The following is a 22,012-nucleotide window of genomic DNA, read 5'->3' as shown; positions in this document are numbered from 1 at the left end:
AGGTAGTTTATTGCCAATAGATTAGCGACAACACTGCACGCTAGAACACCATTAGAATGCTTTTCCATACCTCAGTAAACAGCTCTAGACACTGTTTGACACTCTGATTGTTTAGGATAGCAGCTGCCATATTAGCTTGCTGTGAAATCACTTCCTGCCTGAGTCTCACCCTGCTCGCTCATAGCTCTGAGCTCAGATTACAGAAGGGAGGGGAAGGGGAGAGGAGCAAACTGAGCATGCTCAAGCCCAAGCCCTGGAGGTTTAAGCTGTGAAGTTAGAGGTTGCCACAGTCTTCTAGAGTGAAATTCTGCCTCTCTCCATTCATTTCTATAGGATTTTGAAAGGCGTATTTATCATACACAACAGTAGGAAAGAAATGCTGCGTTTCTTTTGACAGAGGACTCAGAGCAGCATTAAGCTGGCCATAGATGCAAAGATCCGATCATTCGAGGATATGATCGGACTTCCCCATCTCCCGACCTGTCACTAACCATTCAGATCAAATAAAGTAGTAAAAGAACAGATCAGCCGATGTTCTGCCCCTGACAGCAATCGTACGAAAGTTATGTCCGACAAAGCTAGTGACAGTCTCCCACTGAAAATCGTACAATCAGCAATACATGCAGAGATATTATCGGCAGCCGACAGAAATCTTTTAACCTGGCCGATCGACCAAACGACTCTCCACACGCGGTCTGAAAATCGTTTAAATCGTGCATTCGTAGGATCGAATCTTTGCGTCTATGGCCAGCTTTACTTTGAGGGTTTACTGGTGTATTTATATAGACCTTTCTGATAAAGCTTACTTAGTTTGAACCTTTCCTTCTCCTTTAAATGAGAAAAAAAATTTTCCCAGTAAACTGAACTGAGCACACCACATGCAGGTTGCTTCAGACACCGTTTCACGGCTATGGTTCCTATATCATACTCATCTAGTACTTTCCAAACCTTTGGCATAATATGTTGAAAAAAAAACCAACAATATTTTCACGTCGATCAAAGAATCTTGCAAGGGTTCCGTTAGATTGAAAGTTTAGGAAAAGTCCAAAAAGTTGCAAAGCTCTCAAATATTTAGGTTTAGGGTCTTCTTTCACCGAAATGCTGCAGGATATTTAAGATGCTGATGGATGAATGTCTTGATTTTCAACTGGAGGTAAAGGTTCCCTCCAGAACGTGAAATGACTGTATGTATCCGAGCAGGGAAAATCGGATGAGTTGCTCCTTTTTAACAAAGGGAATATGTGATCCACCACCTCGCAGAGTCTGACGTACCTGGAACAATGTGCAAAATATTCAGTGGAAACAACTAGAGAAATAGCAAATAGTCTGGTGCATTATCAATGAAAAATATAATATATATAATATAATTTGAGAAATTATTATGATGTAGAGTAGGGGTTCCCACTTTTTTACACATAAGCCACATTCAAATGCAAAAAGAGATGGGGAGCAACACAAGCATGAAAGAAAGTTCCTGGGGTGCCAAATAAGGAATGTGACTGGCTATTAGGTAGCACCTATGTGGAATGGCAGCCTACAGGAGGTTCGGTTTGGCCGTAAACCTGGTTTTTGCAACCAAAATGTCCCTCCAAGCCTGGAGCCACTGGGCGCAACATCCAAGTGGTTGGTGAGTAACATGTTGCTTGTGAGCCACTGGTTGGGGATCATTGATGTAGAGAGTGATATTCTGAGACAATCTGCAATTAGTTTTCATTTTTTTTTGTTATTTAGCTTTTTATTTATCACCTCTACAGTTTGCAGTTTCAACAATTGCTAGGGTTCAAATTCCCCTAGCAACCATGCACTGATTTGAATAGGAGACTGGAATATGAATAGGAGAGGCCTGACTAGAAAGATGAGTAATGAAAAGCAGCAATAACAATACATTTGTAGCCTTACAGAGCATTTGTTTTTTTTAAGATGGGGTCAGTGACTCCTGTCTGACAAGCGTAAAAAGAAGGCAAATATTTTAAAAAACTGTAATAAAGAAAACCCATTTGAAAAGTTGCTTAGAGTTAGCCATTCTAAGCAACTTAACTTAAAGGTGAAACAAACACCCCTTTAAATTACATATTAAAAATTAAACATTAAATATGTGCGCTTTAAATGAATCATAGCCTGGTGCACTATCCAAAAGTGAATATTCTGTATCTGCTTCCAGTACAGCATTTGGGTAATGCAAATTATATATATATGTACAAAAAAGGAATGATCCGCACTCAAAGGTGTTTCATGAAAAATTCTGTGGTTTATTTCAACGTTTCGGCTTCTAAACTTGAGCCGTCTTCCTGAGCCGAAACCTTGAAATAAACCACAGATTTTTTTGTAACTTTACATTAATTTATAACTGGCACCCAGGCAGTTGTGATCCCTTGATTGTGTGTGCTTCAGCCCAAACAGCAGAGATATATATTGTATATATACTCATTATAAATCAACAGTTAAATAAATTACAATTCTGACCTTAAATACAAATAAGACATTTATACGCAGTGTTTTTCCTATTGTGGTCGATCCTGTTATTTTATATATTTTATATATTTTTTTAGTTATATATTTTATATGAAAACACAATAGAATTTTTGTAACCGTTTGTGCCTTCCTTAACACCGGCTCCTTCCGAAGCTTCCAATTAGTTGGGGCAGTTAATCAAAATTTTATATAATAATATAAAAATGATGATCTCACATATAGAAGGGCAGGATGGGGGGCTAAAAGTCTGGCAATCAATCAATATCATAATAAAACATTACTTACGACGATATGTTGGTCTTCGCGTGCTCCTGAATCAGCTCCCCTTTGGGATTGACTGTAAATATCCGGTTTAGCGAAACGCCGACTTCTTTGTATGAATACACGTCCTGCGGGAATCAGAAATTCGGCATTTGTTACGGTAGGGACAGTTTAACAGGGTAATAATGTCACACGATGCAAATTCACATTGTGTAAGAAAGATTAATGGAGCAGCAAAGCCGAGTTCTCTGTGTAACCGGATAAAAAAGATAAAAAAAGACGAAGAAGTGGATATGTAAAGTATAAATTTTCGGCTATTAGACTATAAATATACTTTGAATACTTTGAGTATGATCTGATTTCAGTTTGATGCTCTCATAAATATGTAGACTTGGATAACTACATGGGATATTTTGGGGGAATTTTTGGGGGGAATGTGAAAAATTCAAGTTTTATTTAGTATAAAATCTGAATTTTTAGTGGAATAAAAAACTTGAATCTGTCGTGATTTGTTATACTCTGAGCATGGAAAAAGTCTGAATTTTTTCGCCTTGTTTCACCGAAAAAAAAGACGCCCTTAGACTTGTATGGCCGTGCTGCAAAATTATATTTGACACCCATAGACTTTAATGGGCGTCAGCGACATTTCACTGGCAGCGAATTTTTGGCGAAACGAAATGGGTCAAATTCGCCCATCCCTACTTATAAGTCAATGGGAGAGGTCCTTATCCTATTTGGAAGATTCTGTGGTTTGCGCTAGAATTAGCCTGAAAATCTGTCTATATCAGACTTTTCAGCAACAAATCTGAAAAATTCAGGCTTTTTGGGAAAAAGTCTGAAAAAAAACAAGCGATTCGGGAAAAAATTCATATAATTAGGATTTCCGCTTGATTTTTTTGTATTTGTCCCTGTTCTGATTAAATCCTGCTTTTTAAATAATAAATAAGGTCAAATAGTGGATTCTATTTTGGTCTGACTTTTTTTTTATTAAAATAATCATAACAAAAATTGGATTTCGCTAGATTTTTTTTGTATTTGTCCCCGATCCGATTAAATTGTGCTTTTTTAAAAATAAATAAGGTCCAATCATGTATTCTAGTTTGGTCTGACTTTTTTTTTTATTAAAATAATCATAAAAAAATTTGGATTTTGATAAATAAGACCCCCCATCTTCGCTGCGCAGCTAAAGGACTATGGGGTCCCTCCATCGCTCACCATAAAAAGCTTGGACAGAATAGGCACCACCAATGTACTGCGGCAGGAGCAATACAGTGCTGGCAAATTTGATTGGCTGCAATCGGTTACTGTCCACTGTTGATAAAGGAACACCACCATGCTCGTTCTGTTATAAAAGAGCTCTTTTATGTATTTATTATACAGAAGAGCCATAAATGATCTGTAAAATATATACAGTGCTTTCTGATATCATCACTTCTAATCATTAGTTTGTGATGTCAGCTGTATGACATCACTCACTGAAGCCTATATAAAAACTATATTCATGTAATATACCGGAAAAAAACTATTGTATTTTATGGAAACTCTCCCTTCTTTGACTATATGGGTATGGGACCTGTTATCTAGAATGCTTGGGACTTGGGGGTTTTCCCAGACAAGGGGTCTTTCCATAATTTGAATCTCCATACCTTAAGGCTACTAAAAAGCCATTTAACTATTAAGTAAACCCAATATGATTGTTCTACCTCCAATAAGGATTAATTATATTTTAGTTTGGATTAAGCACAAGCTACTGTTTTATATTTCTATTATTACAGAGAAAAAGGAAATCATTTTTAAAAATTTGGATTATTTGGATAAAATGGAGTCTATGGGAGACGACCATCCTGAGATAAAGGATTTTTTTTTTAATGTAATTATTTCTCTATGGGAGATTCCCGTAATTCTGAGCTTTCTGGATAACAGGTTTCTGCATAACAGATGCCATATCTGTATCAGTTATTCTGCTTAATTGTTCATCAACAAATAAGGATCGTTTTAATAACAGTTCAAATAGTGGAGAATATTTTGTATTAAATGGGATGGTCCCCTGCTTTATTTTTTAGGTACCACTCTGTCACTTGCCCATGTCAGTTGAATTTTTTGGTAGAGGTATAAGATCCGTTATCCGGAAACCTGTTATCGAGAAAGCTCCGAATTACGGAAAGGCCATCTTCCATAGACTCCATTTTATCCAAATAATCTGATAATGATTTCTTTTTTCTCTGTAATAATAAAACAGTAGTTTGTGCTTGATCCAAACTAAGATATTATTAATCCTTATTGGAAGCAGAATTTTGGAAAGATCCATTATCCGGAAAATTCCTTGTCGCGAACATTCTGGATAACATGTCTCATACATTTTCTGGGGTGTAATGCTTCGCTACTTACAGTGGAGCGGTTTCCAAAAGCAGCATAAAATGGTTCTTCATTGGGCTGAAATAAAGTTTTGATGTCCGTCAGGCACTCAATCTTAAATTTTTCCGGCTTTTTTTCAATCACTTCCCTGTTTAGAAATATAAAGTGGTAACTTTTAAGTAAATCCTTTATTTTATCATCTAAAAGTAAAGATATTAGGCTAATAGCTCAAACAGAATCTGTTATCGAGTGGTGATGCATTTACATTAAAGGACAAGTAATGTAGGGATGTACCGAATCCAGGATTCGGTTCGGGATTCGGCCAGGATTCAGCCTTTTTCAGCAGGATTCGGCCGTATCGTTGTTCCTGGCCGAAACCAAATCCTAATTTGCATATGCAAATTGTGGGCAGGGTGGGATTCCACGTGACTTTTCGTCACAGAACAAGGAAGTAAACCAATTTTTTTCCACTTTTTCCTTTCCCGCCCCTATACATAAACAAATGAGGATTCGGATTAAGTTCGGTATTCGGCCAAATCTTCCACGAAGGATTCGTGGATTCAGCCTAATCTTCCACGAAGGATTCGGCCGAATCCAAAATAGTAGATTTGGTGCAGCCCTAAAGTAAAGTAAAAATTATTGGTGTGGACCAATTTGTCAGTCACCCCCCTTAACTTGTTCCCTTGGCCAGAGCTCCTCTTCACTGAAAAGTGGAAGGGTCTGGGATATACTCCAAGCTGGTTTAGCTTCTTGCTCTCCAGTTTGGAATCTCAGCAGCTATCTGGTTGCAAGGGGACAAGATACCATAGCAACCAGGTGGCAGTTTGAATGAGAGGCAGGAATATGAATAGGAGAGGCCCTGAACAGAAAGATAAGTAATACAAAATAACAATAAAATTGTAATCTCACAAAGCAAAATATATCTTTTTCCTGCTGGGGTTTTTTGAAAGCTGGCAAGAGGCAGAAGAAATCATTGAAAATTAATAGAATTGAATACTTATATTTGCATAATAGTAACAGCAAACACACTGCGTAGGATTTTGATTATATCAGAAACTAGTGATATACTATACCTGTGTAAGGCAGAGAACAAACTGCTAGGACTTAAGAGAACGGGTCCCTGAGGTAGTACTGTCCCACGTTCATTCACCCAGTGGAGGTAGCCTCTAGTCATATCAGCCATACCAATGGCCCGGGCTGAGCAGTAGAGAAACTTATAGCCATTCCTAAAATGCAAATGGAATCAAAATGACACATAATTATTCCTAAGAATAAAAGTAGGAAGGCTAACCTCCTGCACTGCTTTATGTAGCCTGAGTTATCTGTAGGATGTATTATACCATAATCTAAATCATTCTAATACATAGACTTGTAGAGGTTCAGCAGCAGATGGATATCCCAGGTTTCACCGTATAATACAGATGCTGAATAAAAACACCATCTCACAAAACTCCATTAAAAGCTTGGTTTAAAGGCAAATATTGCAAAAATGAAAATTTAACATAAGCTTCATCTTACTGATATAAGAAACTTTCTAAATACAATCAATTAAATAGTCTGTACTGTTTCTGAAATAATCAAGTTTATCTTCACTATCCCTCTCTCAGCATCTGTTTCTCTTCATTCTTTCTTCATGCAGCAGTTGGGTGTCAGATATTCATTGACAGTTAGATCCAATATATCTTATAGGGGGCTCCTTTTGCCTAGAAGATGTATTAGAGCTCACTCTATTAAAATCACCAGACATGTCTCTCTACATGCAGAATTTGTGCAAAAATGCAGTTATTTTGTTAGATTTGGTTTGTACTAGAATCAGTTATTTGAGTGAGCTCTAATACATCTGCTAGGAAAGGAAGCCCCCCTATAAGATATATTGGATCATTCATCTGACACCCAACTGTTGCATGAAGACAGAAAGAAGAGAAACAGATGCTGAGAGAGGGATAGTGAAGAATCAGATTATTTCAGAAACGATGCAGAATATTTAATTGATTGTATTTAGAAAGTTTCTTACTTCAGTATGAGGAAGCTTATATTAAATTTTCATTTTTATGATAGTTCCCCTTTGACAACAGAGAGGTCTACAGATATCCAGCGCCAAATTGGAGGGCCAGTAGCACAGAGGATCTACCAGGTTACAACTTATGTACTACCCAAAATCCTAAAAACATTTTGCCATAAATCCCAGTAACATTTAGTTATTCCAAAACCCCTCTGATCCCAACGTCATTTGGAGATACTCACTGGCTCACTTTGTGATAGAGCCTTGCTATCCCTTGGTGAGTCCAGTCTTTACCCAGTGTTGGCAGAATATGACCCAGGGTGTCCGATCTGAAAGAAAAGACCACCATTTTTATTCAATATGCCACAAATTATAAATAGTTTGGTTGTATTCTTTACAGTAATGTTTTGGGAAGTCTACTGTTTATGTTGGGCATTCATTGACATATTTATAAGGCAAACAGCAAAAACCAAAAGACGTTATTGTGGTCAGCAGGTCCTGGGGAGTCAGTTGAAGAAGGACAGGAGATATGGAAACCCTAAGAAATCAATAAGTATAGAAGGAGGTATTTCTTCGAATGGCATTAACAGGTAAACACAAGTCAAAGTCTTCCAGCTAATTAAGGTGGGAGGTCTACTATTCATTGGTGATACTTAATTCAAAAAGTACTACAATTTATAGGATTATCAATTGTTTTGAGTTTATTGTAATACTACATCTTGCCAGTTTTGCAAACCTTTTCCATAGACAGAGCCAAGGGCAGATATCTGAGCTGCATCCAGGACTCATATATGAAATGCAAGGAACATTTTTGTTTACCCTCCTTATCTGTAGCCGTCCGCTACTTTCCAACAGAATTTTTTTTGCCATCTTCAGGCGAACAACAAATTGTTTTGACAATCTATTCTATAGGCTGTATTTATATCCATAGTTGACTTTACCTTCTATTACCGTCAACCCTTGTTTAATAAGGAGTCAGTTAATTATCTGTAAGTGGAAGATGCAAAGGGAAATGTACAAGTGTTGAGAAGGGGCACTAATATAATTAGGAAAGGAGAAGGAACAGCCACAGTTAGAAAACAAAACAAGATTTGCAAGGAGTTTCTAAGCTATAGAATGGGCCTCATGGAGCACATTTAAACATAATGGGGTTTATTTAAAAAAAAAGGCCCTAAATTTGCCCAGGAGCAGTAACCCATAGTAACCAATCAGCAGGAAGCATTAAATGGTCACCTGTTTAAAAGAAGCATCTTATTGGTTGCTATGTGTTACTGCTCCTGGGCAACATTAGTGCCTTTTATTACATATGGGGGAATTATGTGTAAATGGGCAAGCCTGATTTAAGAACATAAAACAAGGAATACATTAATTTAACAATAAGGGTCAGGGCACACAGGCAAATTTGGGGAGATTAGTCGCACGGTGACAAATCTCTTCTTCGGGGCAACTAATCTGCCTGAAATGCCTCCTCTGCCTTCCCACCAGCTGAAATGTAAATTGCCGGCGGGATGGCACTCGGAGCGATTTGTTTTCCGAAGTTGCCTAACGAGGAAACTTCGGAAGGCAGGGGCGGCAGTTCGGGGAGATTAGTCTCCCCAAAGAAGAGGAGATTTGTCACCGGGCGACTAATCTCCCCAAATCTGTGTATGTACCCTGACCTTTAGCCAACAATCTGGAAACAATCCACCTAAAAAAGAGGGAAAGGCACGACAAATTATAATTAGATGTAGAAAGCCCAGTTTGTCCCATTTGTTGATTTTGTTAAACTAGACACAATAATGCTATGTAATGGAACTTGATTGTGTATTGTCTAAAAGTTAAATCCAATACCGATTGCCTAGAATTGTCAAAGCGGATGGTTTCAATGGTGGGTTGAGACTACTAAGTAAGGGTCATACCTACTTCATAAATCAGATATACTTTAATTGTCTGGAAGAATTATTTCTGACTCGCATTATTATTCTGCATTATTTGTGATGCTTATTTCTTGCAGTTGAACAGAACTTAATGCCAATATCTGTATTTTATTGAATGAGATGGTTTTATTAATTAACGAGATAATAACGGCTATATTGCTCTGTGGTCCTGTACGAGACATATTGGTCAACCAAGAGCTCCTGTCTGCTGGAGCTGGAGTGGGATTGATTCGTTCACTGTGTTATTCCTAGTACAGGTATGGGATTTGTATTGTCAATAGCTGTCACCCATAAACTCCTTTTTAACCAAAAAAAATAAAAAAAAATGTAAAATGATTTCCTTTTTCTCTGTCATAATAAAACAGTACCTTGTACATGGTCCAAACTAAGATATAATTAATCCTTATTTGAAGCAGAATCCTCCTATTGGATTTATTTAATGTTTATCTGTTTATCTAGTAGACTTAAGGTATGAAGATCCAAATTAAAGAAATATCCATTACCCAGAAATCCCCAGGTCCCGAGCATTCTGGATAACAGGTCCAATACCTGTACTCCCCTTTACACTCTTTACTCTGAGACCAAGAGACACATTTATCAAAGGTCCAATTTTAAATTCATGTGAGTTTTTAAAAACTCCAATAAACTCCCATAAATTCAAGATTCTAAGGGGCAAATTCACTAAGCGCCGAAGCACCGAACGCTAGCGTTACTTCGCTAGCGTTTGGCATTTTCGTTACTGCGCAAATTCACTAACGAGCGCTGGCGTAGTTTCGCTAGTGTTACTTCGCACCCTTACGCCTGGCGAAGTTTCGCTAGCGACGTAACTACGCAAATTCACTAACGCACGCAGTGTACTGAACGCTACCTTTTACGCTAGACTTCCTTCGCCACCTCAGACCAGGCGAAGCGCAATAGAGTAGATAGGGATTGCTTAAAAAAAAAGTCAAAATTTTTTCTAAGTCCCAAAAAACGCTCGCGTGTTTTCTACATTATGGGTGATAGGCTGAAAAAGATCGAAAAATTTTTTGGGGCTCCCCTCCTTCCCCCTACTTCCCCTGACTCATGGCAACTTACCTAGACAGTGGGCACATGTGTAGGGCAAAATAAAATTTGATGTTTTGAAGGTTTTCTAGGTATTTGTAGTGCTGATACGTATTCCTCCATTGAAATTTGAATTTGGCACCGTATGCAAATTAGCCTTCGCTAGCGTAACTTCGCTTTACTTAGCGAATCAACACTAGCGCAACTTCGCAACCTTACGCTACCCCTGAGCGCAACTTCGGATTTTAGTGAATTTGCGAAGCGCTGGCGAAACTACGCCTGGCGAAGTGTGGCGAAGTGCGGCGAAGTTAAGCCTGGCGCAACTACGAATCTTAGTGAATTTGCCCCTAAATGTATTAATATAATCAAATTTTTTAGACTCGAAAACTCAAATCGAATTCTAATCGAATTCGATTACAATTTTAAAACCTGATTCCAGTTTTCCTTCACTGAAAAAAATTGTGAATGTCAGGAAGGCAGCAAACAACTACAAATTGATCCCTGCATGTCTCCCATTACATTAAACAGCAATTCGGCAGGTTTTAGGCGGCGAATAGTTGATTTTGAGTTCTTAAAGGGCCAGAGTATGATAAATATCAAAATCTAATTAGAATATATTTAAAAAACTCGAATCAAATTTGAATAACTCCCTAGTCAAATTTGACAGTTTTGACCATAAAGAAATTTCAAAAATTTGAATTAAGAATTTTGAATTCGACCCTTGATAAATCTGCCCCCCTACTGTAAAACTATAAAGGTGGACAAATGTGGGTGAATGAACATTGTTGGTGCCTCAAAAATGCTTTATGAAAATCCAAGTTTGTAGCCCAAATCATGTTACACTTTAACGTTGAAACGCGTCTACAGCCCAAGTCCACCATTGACTCGAGGGTCAATGGTAATATCGAAGCTCAGTTATGTTACTATAAAACTACCAGAAACAAATGAATGAAATGCAGATCATCTAAATCTGGCCAATAATATCTGACCCATAAGGAGAAGCTGTAGGAGTCATGTATTGATCTAAGTTCAAAGATCTTTTCTGTCTGGACTTGATCTGGTTCTGTTGCAGCAACTCTAGCTTCATGGGATGCAATTCATTTTCTCATTATTACTCGTTCTAGACACCATTGATGACTTGTCCAGCTCTTTTTAATTTTTACAATTTGTTTTTTTTCTCCTCTACATACTGTATTATAAACCATAACAGCGGACTTTAAGATTATCCTTCAAAGGACTTTTTTCCCCCATTTGAAAATATAAATCAGCAGTTTTCCCTGAATGATAACTATAATGATACAAAAGTGCTATGTAAGAGGATTTACAGGATAACAAGCTGGAAACTGAGAAGGTAGGGATCTTGTTGAAGAGCAGAACATACATCAGTCAGAAGTAATGAGCTATGGTTCCCAGCCGCAACAAACTCACCGTGTGATAGTTCCATCAATATCAGAAATGATGATTTTATCGTCCCAGTTCCAGAGGTAAATGGTACCTTCGCATCGACTTGTGCCCTGATATTGAGTGGTGACGCTGAATACAACATCATTGGGACCATTTTTCAGCTTGAGACTTTTCTAAAAGAACAAGATAATTACATCAGCCTGTGCTGGATGAAATAAACTGATAAAGAGGGGAAAGAAATACAATGCCTGGAGATGATGTTTCCCTGGGAACACGTTGACATTTAACATGTTTACTAGTATTGCTGGACAAAGTGCTTGCATTTGTTATATGGAGCCCTCCGGCTCATCTTGGGGATGATGGGAATGGTGGTAATTAGATACAGTTCTACTGCTGTGCACTACAAGAGCCACCAATTCAAGGTGAACATTGTAGAACATAAACATTTTAGTCCAAACTGTATTAACAGTGACCCTTGCAATACAAGATTTTTTTTGGAATCTTTGAGGGTTGATCCAATGCTCACGTTAGGGCAGGTTGAATAATTTGTGTTTGCTATTTGTTTTATATATGGAAACAGCACACTAACAACGTGGGCATTTTTTAGCCTGCACTTATGTTTAATGGACCAGGAAAATGCTATTCGTTGGGGTGGGGGTGTAACAATTTGCTAGACACCCTACAGTGAATATAATTGCTAACGTTGCACCCAGTGCGGGCGCATTGTTAAAGGATTTCCCATGGGTCCCTTGCGGCTGTTAAAGGGCTGTTAAAGTAGAAGGAAAGCTACCAAGGCAATTTATTTCCAATACCCACAACAGTGCATGCTAGAATGCCATTTTAATTCTTTAGAATGCTTTTCCATACCTAAGTAAACAGTTCTGGACACTGTCTCTGTTTGTTTAGGATAGCAGCTGCCATATTAGCTTGCTGTGATATCACCCTGCTCCCTTATAGCTCTGAGCTCAGATTACAGGAGGGAGGGGGAGAGGAGCAAACTGAGCATGCTCAAGCCCTAACCCTGGAGGTTTAAGCTGAAAACAGGAAGTCTGATACAGAAGCCCATGAGTACACAATAGAAGGAAAGAAATGTGCTGTTTCTTTTAATAGAGGACTCAGAGCAGCATTACTTTGAGTGTTTGCTGGTGTATTTATATAGACCTTTCTGATAAATCTTACTTAGTTCTAACCTTTCCTTCTCCTTTAAGTACAGTTGGCATGTGCAGAATACTATAATTACCTATTTGCACTTTCCCTGTACTTGAAAACTAAATTTTCTCCAACAAAAAGTAATGTTTTCCTCATTGTTCTGTCTTATTATTCCTCAGCTGATCCTTTACATGGCAGCCTATTAGTGTTTTTTCTACCCAGACCCATCTCTTAAATCTTTCTGTATTAGAGACACACACAGTATTTCATTTGATTTGGAATCATTACCGACTACAGCTTCCTTTCTCCAGACACGCTCATTTACCCTCCCTCCTGCACGGTGATATGTCTAATGGCTTTACCCTTCTGAATTTCCATATCAAATGACACCAATTAAATTTTGATTTCACAAGCCCTTAAAGCTGGGATCACTGTCTCCCACTGTTAACATGTATGTACTGCAGCAGAATGAAACAGCCTGAGAACTTTGTGTTTTTCTGTGGATAAAAGGGCTTAGGATAACATACATATATTAATGGCATTGCAAACAGAATTACGTTTGCCTAATGGTTATTTACCCGCAGTCTGCTTTAATGCGAATGTGCGGCCATAGAAATAGCTCCGTGTCAAACCAAATAACAGAACAAATTATTCTTAACCCACCAGAGAACTGACATGCTATAGATGTGCCTAAATACATTCATTTCCCATATAATTAAACTGCTAAATGATTTGTTTTATTCACAGTTAAAGGCTACTTCATTATCAACACCCTGGCTTTCCTGAAAGTGTAGTAGAAGCATGGAATAGCTCACAAGCCTAGGCAGTGGGGGCTAAGGCAGGCTGCATCCATAAAACAGTTAAAAAGCAGATATAGTAGGCATTAGGCACAATTGGGCAGATGGTATAACCCAGTGCTTTTCAACTTTTTACATGTAGAGGGCTGATTATATTTCAAACCACACATTCAAGGATTATATTAATTAAGGAAGGTGTCATTAAAAAAAAGTCTATGGAACACCTGACCAGTCTAGGGCCATAAAAATCCCTTGGACCAAATCTAGCTTGCAGGATTTTGGTTGGTTGGCCCTGGTATAGCCCATTAGCAAATATCTTTTCTCTAGGGCAGGAGGGGATCGTGGTTCGACCCACATGCAGACATAGGAAGGGTAAATAGATCATAGGTTAAAACAGGAAGATGCCCAAATTTATGATTTTTATGATTATGATTTTTATGATGTAGTTTTTATTTATAAATTACACGGTTTACACTGCAAATAATTCACTCTACCATATAAAATTTTATTCCTGAATCAGCAAGTGTATTTTTTTTTTTTTAGTTGTAATACTGGTGTGTAGGCGCCATCTCAGGTCATTTTGCCTGGTCATGTGCTTTCACAAAGAGCCAGCACTTTGTGATGGAACTGCTTTCTGGCAGGCTGTTGTTTCTCCTACTCAATGTAACTGATTGTGTCGCAGTGGGACATGCATTTTACTATTGAGTGCTGTTCTTAGATCTACCAGGCAGCTGTTATATTGTGCTGCTCTCTGGTTACATTCCCATTGTTTTGTTGTTAGGCTGCTTGGCGGAAGGGAGGGGGTTATATCACTCCAACTTGTATTACAGCAATAAAGAGTGACTGAAGTTTATCAGAGCACATCAAGTCACATAACTGGGGGCAGCTTGGAAACTGACAATATGTCTATCCCTATATCAGATTTCAAAATTAAAAAATATGTTTGCTCTTTTGAGAAACAGATTTCAGTGCAGAATTCTGCTGGAGCAGCACTGTTAACGGATGCATTTTGGAAAAAAAAACACATTTTTTCCCATGACAGTATCCCTTTAAGGAGATTTTATGTGGCACAAAGGATCCCTGGAGGGGTCTACATACAGGGAATATAGGCATTGAGACATACAGTAAGGGTACATGTATTAGGTTGAAATGTTAAAGCAGGGATCTCCAACCTTTTTTACATGTGAGCCACATTCAAATGTAAAAAAAGAGTTGGGGAGCAACACAAGCATGAAAAAGTCCCTGGAGATGCCAAATAAGGGCTGTGATTGGCTACCTGGTAGCCCCTATGTGGACTGACAGCCTTCAAGAGTCTATACTTGGCACTATACTTAGTTTTTATGCAATTAAAACTTGCTTTCAAGCTTGGAATTCAAAAATAAGCCCCAGCTTTGAGGACCCTGCGAGCAGTATCCAAGGGGTTGGAGAGCAACATGTTGCTAACGAGCTTTCTGGTTGGGGATCACTGTGTTAGAGAATCCAAGGGGAGACCCAAGTACCAGCTCCAGTGCACCCCTCATGAATGTACAGCATTCTGGAGGACAAAGCCTTGTCTTCTATGGGAATATAAAACATGGTGCTCATAAAGTAACCCTATAATAACCCATGTTGGAATGAATGCAAGTAGACAAGGTAAGTTCTTAGGTGGCAGCACACAGCGGAGATGAGAGGGGAATCAAGAACAATTCCAACACATATTATCTGCAGGGGATAAAGGCCACAGCCACTTAATGAACTTAAAGCTTGCCTTTCATAACACAAGAACATGTATTAGAACTCACAAGCTGGTCAGAGGTCAGCCTCAATGTCTTTTTATAGGTCATGCCGGACGATGAAATGCGAGTCTGGTTTGACTGCAGGGAGCCAATGCTCTGCTTAGCACCCCGAGGGTCTTCATCGCTCGATGATGATTCATCTTTGATTCTGAAACAACAACAGGGGGAGAGCACGTGATCATCAGGAAGAAGCATTTAGCCACATGCATTAAAAATACATTTCCACTGATTCACTCGGCTGCAATTGATTGTATCCGGAAAGCTTTGTCTCACGGGAAGACACAAGAAGCTATCAATGAGCTGTCTGTGCTTAATGTTTCATTCATGCCGGGGTCCCTCCATTGAGATTTTTATTATTTACAGCCATAGGGTACAGCCATTTGATACAACCCTGGCTGGAAACACTTAGGAGTGTTGTTGCTTTATAAATAACAGATGAGAGGGAGCCACTATTGAGAAGCCTCTCGGAGAAGGGAAAGGCTAAAAAGCAACGGGACGCACATCACTTTCTTTACACATGACTTCTAGCAGGTAATGAACTGCAGGAGATTCTCCCAGTTCTTCCTATTAAAATGCAGACAATCTTAACAGTGTAATTCAATTAAAGGGTAATTGCAGGAGCAGTCACTGTCTCATTGATGGGCCTGTTATATGAAGCAAGGAGAGGCAACCCCATCCGGATAAGGGAGATAACTTACACAGGTAGCTGAAAGATGTGTTTTCCCCAGACAGGCACAGATTGAGAAAGTAGTACTGCAGCACTGCATTGCAGCAGATAAAATCATTCCAACCGGCCAATGGCTCCACAGTGATAAGACCCACTCTATCATTATGTTAATGAAACATAGCTGACCCTTGGCAGTTAAAAGTAAATTCTATAGCACATTTGCCCTTGCTTAACCCACGCTGTGCTAGGTTCCATTGATCCAACTGTCCTATGTCTAAATAGTAGACACAGGTCATGACCCAGGTCAAGGGAGAACCCAGCAGTATAATCGTTGTAATGATATTTGTACATTATTGTCCACCATAATGATCAACAAAAAATAGAACAAAAGCACACCCCACTCAATGCTTCCGCGCAAGAACTTCAGTTCTTCTTTAATTTTTCTAGCATGATGAGATCTCACCTCAATGGAAAAATGTAAGTTCTTTTGCAGAATAATAGAGTGTAGTGTGCTATTGTTCTTAGTTTTGTTAATCAGTAAACGGGCGAAACCCTGTGTCCCTCTTTACGATTCCTTTTGCATAAAGAGAAAGGAGTTTCGATTTTGATTGTCCACCATAATGTTTACTTTTATTTCTGACTCAAGAGCTTCTCGCACTGCTGAGTTGGAGGAGTGATTGGAATTGGAGGTCCAGCCTGAAGGCCAGTGAGGGCAACAGATTCTTTTCTTTCCATGTAGCCCTAGAAACCCAGTGTGAAGGCTGCTCATTGTGTATTTGGTGTGGATTATCATAAATTCTTTGAAGTCTAGGTGCACCAATACTGGCCTGGTTTCACATCTTTAGAACCTTGCCATTTCTTACATCTGCTTTTGCACTTTGCTCCCTGCCATGCCCATGTCATGTCCCCCTGCGGGGGAAAATGCACTAAATACAGAATTAGCAGACATTGCGTCGCTTGTGATTGGCATTAATAGTGCACAAGTGCCTCTTTGTACTTAAATTGGTACATAACCACCCACAGCAATTTGTCCATGAAAGTGACCAAAGAGTAAAAACATCAGAAGGAAAAGCAGATTTCACACAAAGTTGTGCTTTTTCCCAGTTGACCTCAATATTTGTGTATTTGACTACTGCAAATTTAAAAAATGTGGTCACTGTGGGTTTTATATATACATACAGGACATATAGCTAGCAAGTGTGTCTTTCAAAGAGCAATTTGTTTTAAAGCAACATAGAACAATGCAGTAGGGCTACATTATATCACTAGAAGGCAAGGATTTCCAACAGATTAGTTAAACGATATGACCATAAGTATGAGGACAACCTGTTAACATTTGGAATTGGTTATCTAAGTTACCCATACCATTGCCAACACCTGTGCCATCACATCATATAATTATTATATTCTTCTCAATTCCATGCTTCCTAATTTGTGGCAACAGTTTGGGGCAGGTTCTTCCTGTTTCAGCACAATACTGTCCCCATGCACAAAGGGAGGTCCATGAAGAAAAGGTTTGCTGAGATGGGAGTGGAAGATCTTGACTGCACATAGCCCTGACCTCACCCCCAACTGAACACCAGTGAGATGAACTGCAACACTGATGTGAGTCAGGCCTGATCAAGCCAACATCAATTTCCAGCCTCGTACATATGAGTGAGAAGCAAATTCCACCAACAATGTTCAAAAGTCTTGAGGAAAGCCTTCCCAGAAGAGTAGAGGGTAAAGGGCCATTTCAGCAGCAAAGAACAGACCAAACTTTATCCTTGGTCTTAAAATTACATGTTGGACTGGCAGGTGTCCACATACTTTTGACCATATAGTGCACAAATTAAGGAGAGATCCAGGGCAATTCAGGAAGCTTCAATCCCTCAGGTTGGACATCCCTAATGGAAAATACTAAAAAAAAATCTATATTTATCTATAATACACAAAAGCCATGAATATCTTGTAAATTATATCCTTATAAACGGTGAGTAGTGATGTCATCAGTTATAAACGGTGAGTAGTGATGTAATTTCTATCACATGACTCACTAACATTTGTGTATTATAATAAATAAAGTACCCCCAGTTGTAAAATATGAGGATATTATAAGTTACCTCGGAGTTCCATGACCTGTATAAAAACACTCGGCCTTCGGCCTCGTGTTTTTATATGGTCATGAAACTCCTCGGTAACTTATAATATCCTTATATTTTACAAGAGGGGGTACTTTATTCACTATATATATTACAGAATATCAAGAAATGATAATAATTTACACCCTTACCTATTTTCCAAGCTGGTGCCAGCTGGTTGTCCACCATTGTAAGGCCCATTTCCTTGATCTGGCTTTGCTTCCTATTAAAGTAGACTCACATGTTACACAGCAGAATGTATGAACAGAAACATTTAACTGCAAATGCTAACTGGTTGGCATGGGTTGGTGAATAGTCCAACATTCTCAAAGGGTACAGTTTATTCTGTTTGTGATAACTCAATACTCTGATTGATTGGCAGTTGGTCTCAGATTCTTACTGGCTACAGGCAACTTTAAATGGCAGCAGGTGGGTTCTAAACCCGCCATCTTCTAAGCTGGTAACATAATGTTACAGCAGTTCAACCATCAAACATTGGTTCAACAAGGGTGGACCTTGGTCCAGTCCAGTTACTCACAGTGAACCAATTAGATGTTTATTTATACTATTCTAATTGCACTGGACCAGTATGAGGGCCTACCTTAAACAGACAGGTTATTGAGAGACTGAGGGGTGTTTGAACTTACCGATTTTATATTTGTGTTTCTCCCCTTCCAGGAAAACCACCACCGCCCCCCTTTCTTGGTCATCTTGTCTCTCATCAGAGTGTCAATGGTTACCTGTGACAGAGGGACAGTGACGAGAACAACGGAGAAAAAAAAAAAGAAAAAAAAGAAAGAATGAATCGAAAAACTGGAAAATGAAAAAGTAGAATGAGAACGAAATGAACAGGTGAAAAGAAAAAAAGAGGTAAACAGAACAATGGCAAGCAAGCATGAGAATGGGAAACATACAGTACATACTGTCTGTTGGCCACAGAGACTAGAAAAACAAAATCGAATGGAATCTACCACTGCGCACAAGTAATCAAAGCAAGAACACTTGAGACGTTTATAAAGAGAAAGAGAGAGAACAAAGGAGAGAAAATGTAAGAGTGTTAATACATTGGGACGCAGACAGGGTTACTTGGGAATGGCTAGACATACATTCTAAGGCTCCTATAGTCATGCACTGCAGTGGAACGGAATGCAAGAGAACCTGCAGTCAAGGCTGCCTAGTTGCTAAACTACAATACCAAGCACAGCGTCAGAATGGGATTCCTAGGGCCCCCCAAACTCAACTAATACATGTAGGCAGTGCTAAATATAATAGGTGTCAGATAGAGCTATTGAAGCAATAAGGAAGGGCTGACTGAAATTGTCCATGGCTGTGGCCCACTAGGAGATCCTCTACTATTCTGTTAGGCCAGAATATTACTGCTGTCAAAGAATCAATGGTGACCACCCATACCCAAAGCCATTGACTTAACGTTCATGGTATCTGCCAGTTATAAGCTGAACAATAGGATTTTGGTCTGAAGATGCTCAAGTGAGCATTTTCTGGCCCAACTCTGCTTGCACGCATGGTAACTACTAGGTGCCATTTAAGTCAATGGTATGCAGCTTGGGTGGCATCTCAGAGCAGGTAAAGTAAGTAGGAACTGGATTTTGGCCAATCGAGCTTTGCAAACCAAAAGCAGACTGTCCCTGGATAGCAGATATAGAACAGCAAGATGGAATCGGTGGGTCACGATAGCCCAACTTGAGTAGGTGGCACTGGATGGCAATTGCAACCTCACACTTATCTCTGCCTGAGGTTATTATATATTAAATAACATTTATGGATGAAATTATGTCCTCAATAATCATGCTAAATGCTCCCTTTGTGCTTATAGAAATGAAAAATTGCACGTTGAATTCACTTTCATCCCACCTCCTGGAGCAGGGCAGAGCAATAATGGGGTAATTACACGATTCACACAATGTTATTGTCGGAAATAAACAAAACATGTTCCAATGGAAAAACACTGCTGCGTGACCAACGAGTCAAGATGAAAAGGAATCAGACAATGGGAGCCCTCAGTTACGTTCATAGAGCAACAATGTGTAGCCCCTGGCAACCAAACTGGTATAGGAAGCAAAATGCTTTACTTTATGGCACAAGTTCTTTTGTTCCTGGCATTAGAAAATTATCTCTTTTGCCCTGAGTGCTAAATCGCTGGCACATTAAGAACATTTGTCTGGAGAGCAGATCTTTGGCTGTTGGGGATTCTGGGAGATGTTGTCAAGCAAGAGCTTGAGCACTAAAAATGTGTTACAGCCAGAACTTAGCCTCACTCTATATACTATGAGAATTTCACCCTCTTTCCTTTATACCATCTTGCTTACCATACACATTAGCACACAGTTGTAACTTTTTCCCCTGATGCCATCCTGCATAATATTCATAATGACAGCTGTGAGAGTTATAATTCAGCCTTAACACAAGCTGGATGACACACACACAAACAAAGAGAAGCAATTTCAGGCTAAAAGGCATGGGGGCAAATTCACTAAAGGACAAGGTGGCCGTCGCTAGAGAAAATTCGCTAGAGATCCAATCCGCAGGGACATTGCCAATTAACTAACAGGCGTAGAGGACGCTAGCGAAAGAGAGCATCGATATCGAAGTTTTGTGCCCTTATCACCAGGCAAATTTTTGCTCAGGCGAACGATCGTTACTTCGCAATTTCACTACAGTGCAAATTTCCCATTGCGTTACCCCTTTCGACAGAGTTTCCTTCGCCAGCTTAGACCTGGCGAACTGTTAAGATGAAGCTACATCCTCCTCAATCTTATGTCAGTGACATCATATCCTGTATGCTGAAAAGTTATATAAATTATAAAAAAGACTGTCGTTTTTAAAGTGGGATTGTATTTAAAAGTTAGGATTGTTTTTGTTTTAATTTTTTTAATCAATTGAGGAGCATGCCACATTTGTTTTAGGATGGGCTCATGTCTAGGGCATTAGAGGATCTGCTTTGTCTTTATTTTGCTTCCTTTGAGATTTGTTATAATAAGTGACCACTTCAATATATAAATATATATATATATAATCTGTATGCACCCGCCCTTTTCAAATTGACCTAAGTGTAAGTGTACTAACGAAGTTTCTTTAGGCAGAAATGTAAGTTAATAAAAGTTTGCTATGAAATGGTCGCGGCTGCCAAGACAAAACTTCGCATTTTAGTGAATTAGCGTAGTGCTACTGAATTATCACCTGACGAAGTGTGGCAAAGCCTGCACAGGTGAAAATTTGCCCTTTAGTGAATTTGCCCCATGGTGTTTGATGGGTTAAGAAGAATGAGCCCTCTTTGCTTTGTTAATAAAGATGCAACCCTTCCTGAAGCTTTGGTGTCCTTGGAGGGCCACATCCAGCCTGCTGCAGGGCCCCAGTTGGGCAGCCCTATGCTTTTATAAACACTTTTATCAGGTTTAAGACATTTAGCCACAAGACAGCTTAAAACCTATACTGATGATCAGTTTGCCATAATGTATTGGTACTGGAGCTGGCTGTACCAAGGATTCCCACAATGGTGGCACCCCATGTACTGGCAAGGGCAGAAGACAAGCAGAGTAATAAGCATGTCAGTGTGTGCAGTAAATATATAATACATTGTGATGCAATTAAGAGAAATGCTCCGAGGAGCAACAACATGCTGCAGGGTTGTAATTACATAATTATCACAAACGGGGAGTTGAGCAATCACGGGTACAATGGCACTGTGGCCTACCTTAGGCAGCGGCTTCTGGAAAGCCTGCACGGCCAGGAGAAGAGGGGCTGCCGTTGGCCAGTTGTAGTACCTAAATAAAGAAGAAATACACATTTATTTGTTGGCAAGCATTCTGCTACAAAGTATGAGTGAATACTAGTGAAATATACACAGCAATAAGGCTCCCAAATGAAATACTAGCACAGCTGTAACTGCAGTGCCTCTCCCTGTGCAATGTTGCATGACCATGTCACCAGACCTTAGTGAAACAACCAAAGTTCCATGAACCCTCAGAAGTTCTGATCCACAAATGATTTTCTTGGAGCTCACTGTCCCCTGAGATCTGCAGAGCCAATGAC

General features: G+C 39.2%; 1 protein-coding gene across 7 annotated transcripts in view; it reads right to left on the bottom strand.

The window, feature by feature from the left end:
* Positions 1–595: 595 nt before the first annotated feature.
* lpin1.S (lipin 1 S homeolog) overlaps positions 596–22,012 on the bottom strand; it is a 61,701-nt gene continuing 40,284 nt past the window's right edge. For 4 of the 7 annotated variants that reach the window (XM_041565060.1, XM_041565057.1, XM_041565059.1 and 1 more), the window contains 11 exons: positions 21,675–21,744; positions 18,886–18,963; positions 18,610–18,702; positions 18,115–18,185; positions 15,182–15,323; positions 11,479–11,627; positions 7,333–7,419; positions 6,162–6,314; positions 5,122–5,236; positions 2,758–2,861; positions 596–1,272 (listed from right to left, as the gene is read on the bottom strand). In XM_041565060.1, coding sequence (XP_041420994.1) covers positions 1,113–1,272; positions 2,758–2,861; positions 5,122–5,236; positions 6,162–6,314; positions 7,333–7,419; positions 11,479–11,627; positions 15,182–15,323; positions 18,115–18,185; positions 18,610–18,702; positions 18,886–18,963; positions 21,675–21,744 — 1,222 coding nt within the window. In that variant the 3' untranslated portion in view covers positions 596–1,112. Of the gene's footprint in view, positions 1,273–2,753; positions 2,862–5,121; positions 5,237–6,161; positions 6,315–7,332; positions 7,420–11,478; positions 11,628–15,181; positions 15,324–18,114; positions 18,186–18,609; positions 18,703–18,885; positions 18,964–21,674; positions 21,745–22,012 lie in introns of those variants that run through there. The other 3 variants (XM_018265948.2, XM_041565062.1, XM_041565061.1) reach the window with 2 other exon arrangements.

This window comes from Xenopus laevis, chromosome 5S (assembly GCF_017654675.1).
Source record: "Xenopus laevis strain J_2021 chromosome 5S, Xenopus_laevis_v10.1, whole genome shotgun sequence".
Taxonomy (NCBI): domain Eukaryota; kingdom Metazoa; phylum Chordata; class Amphibia; order Anura; family Pipidae; genus Xenopus; species Xenopus laevis.
This window is presented reverse-complemented; position numbering and strand designations above follow the sequence as displayed.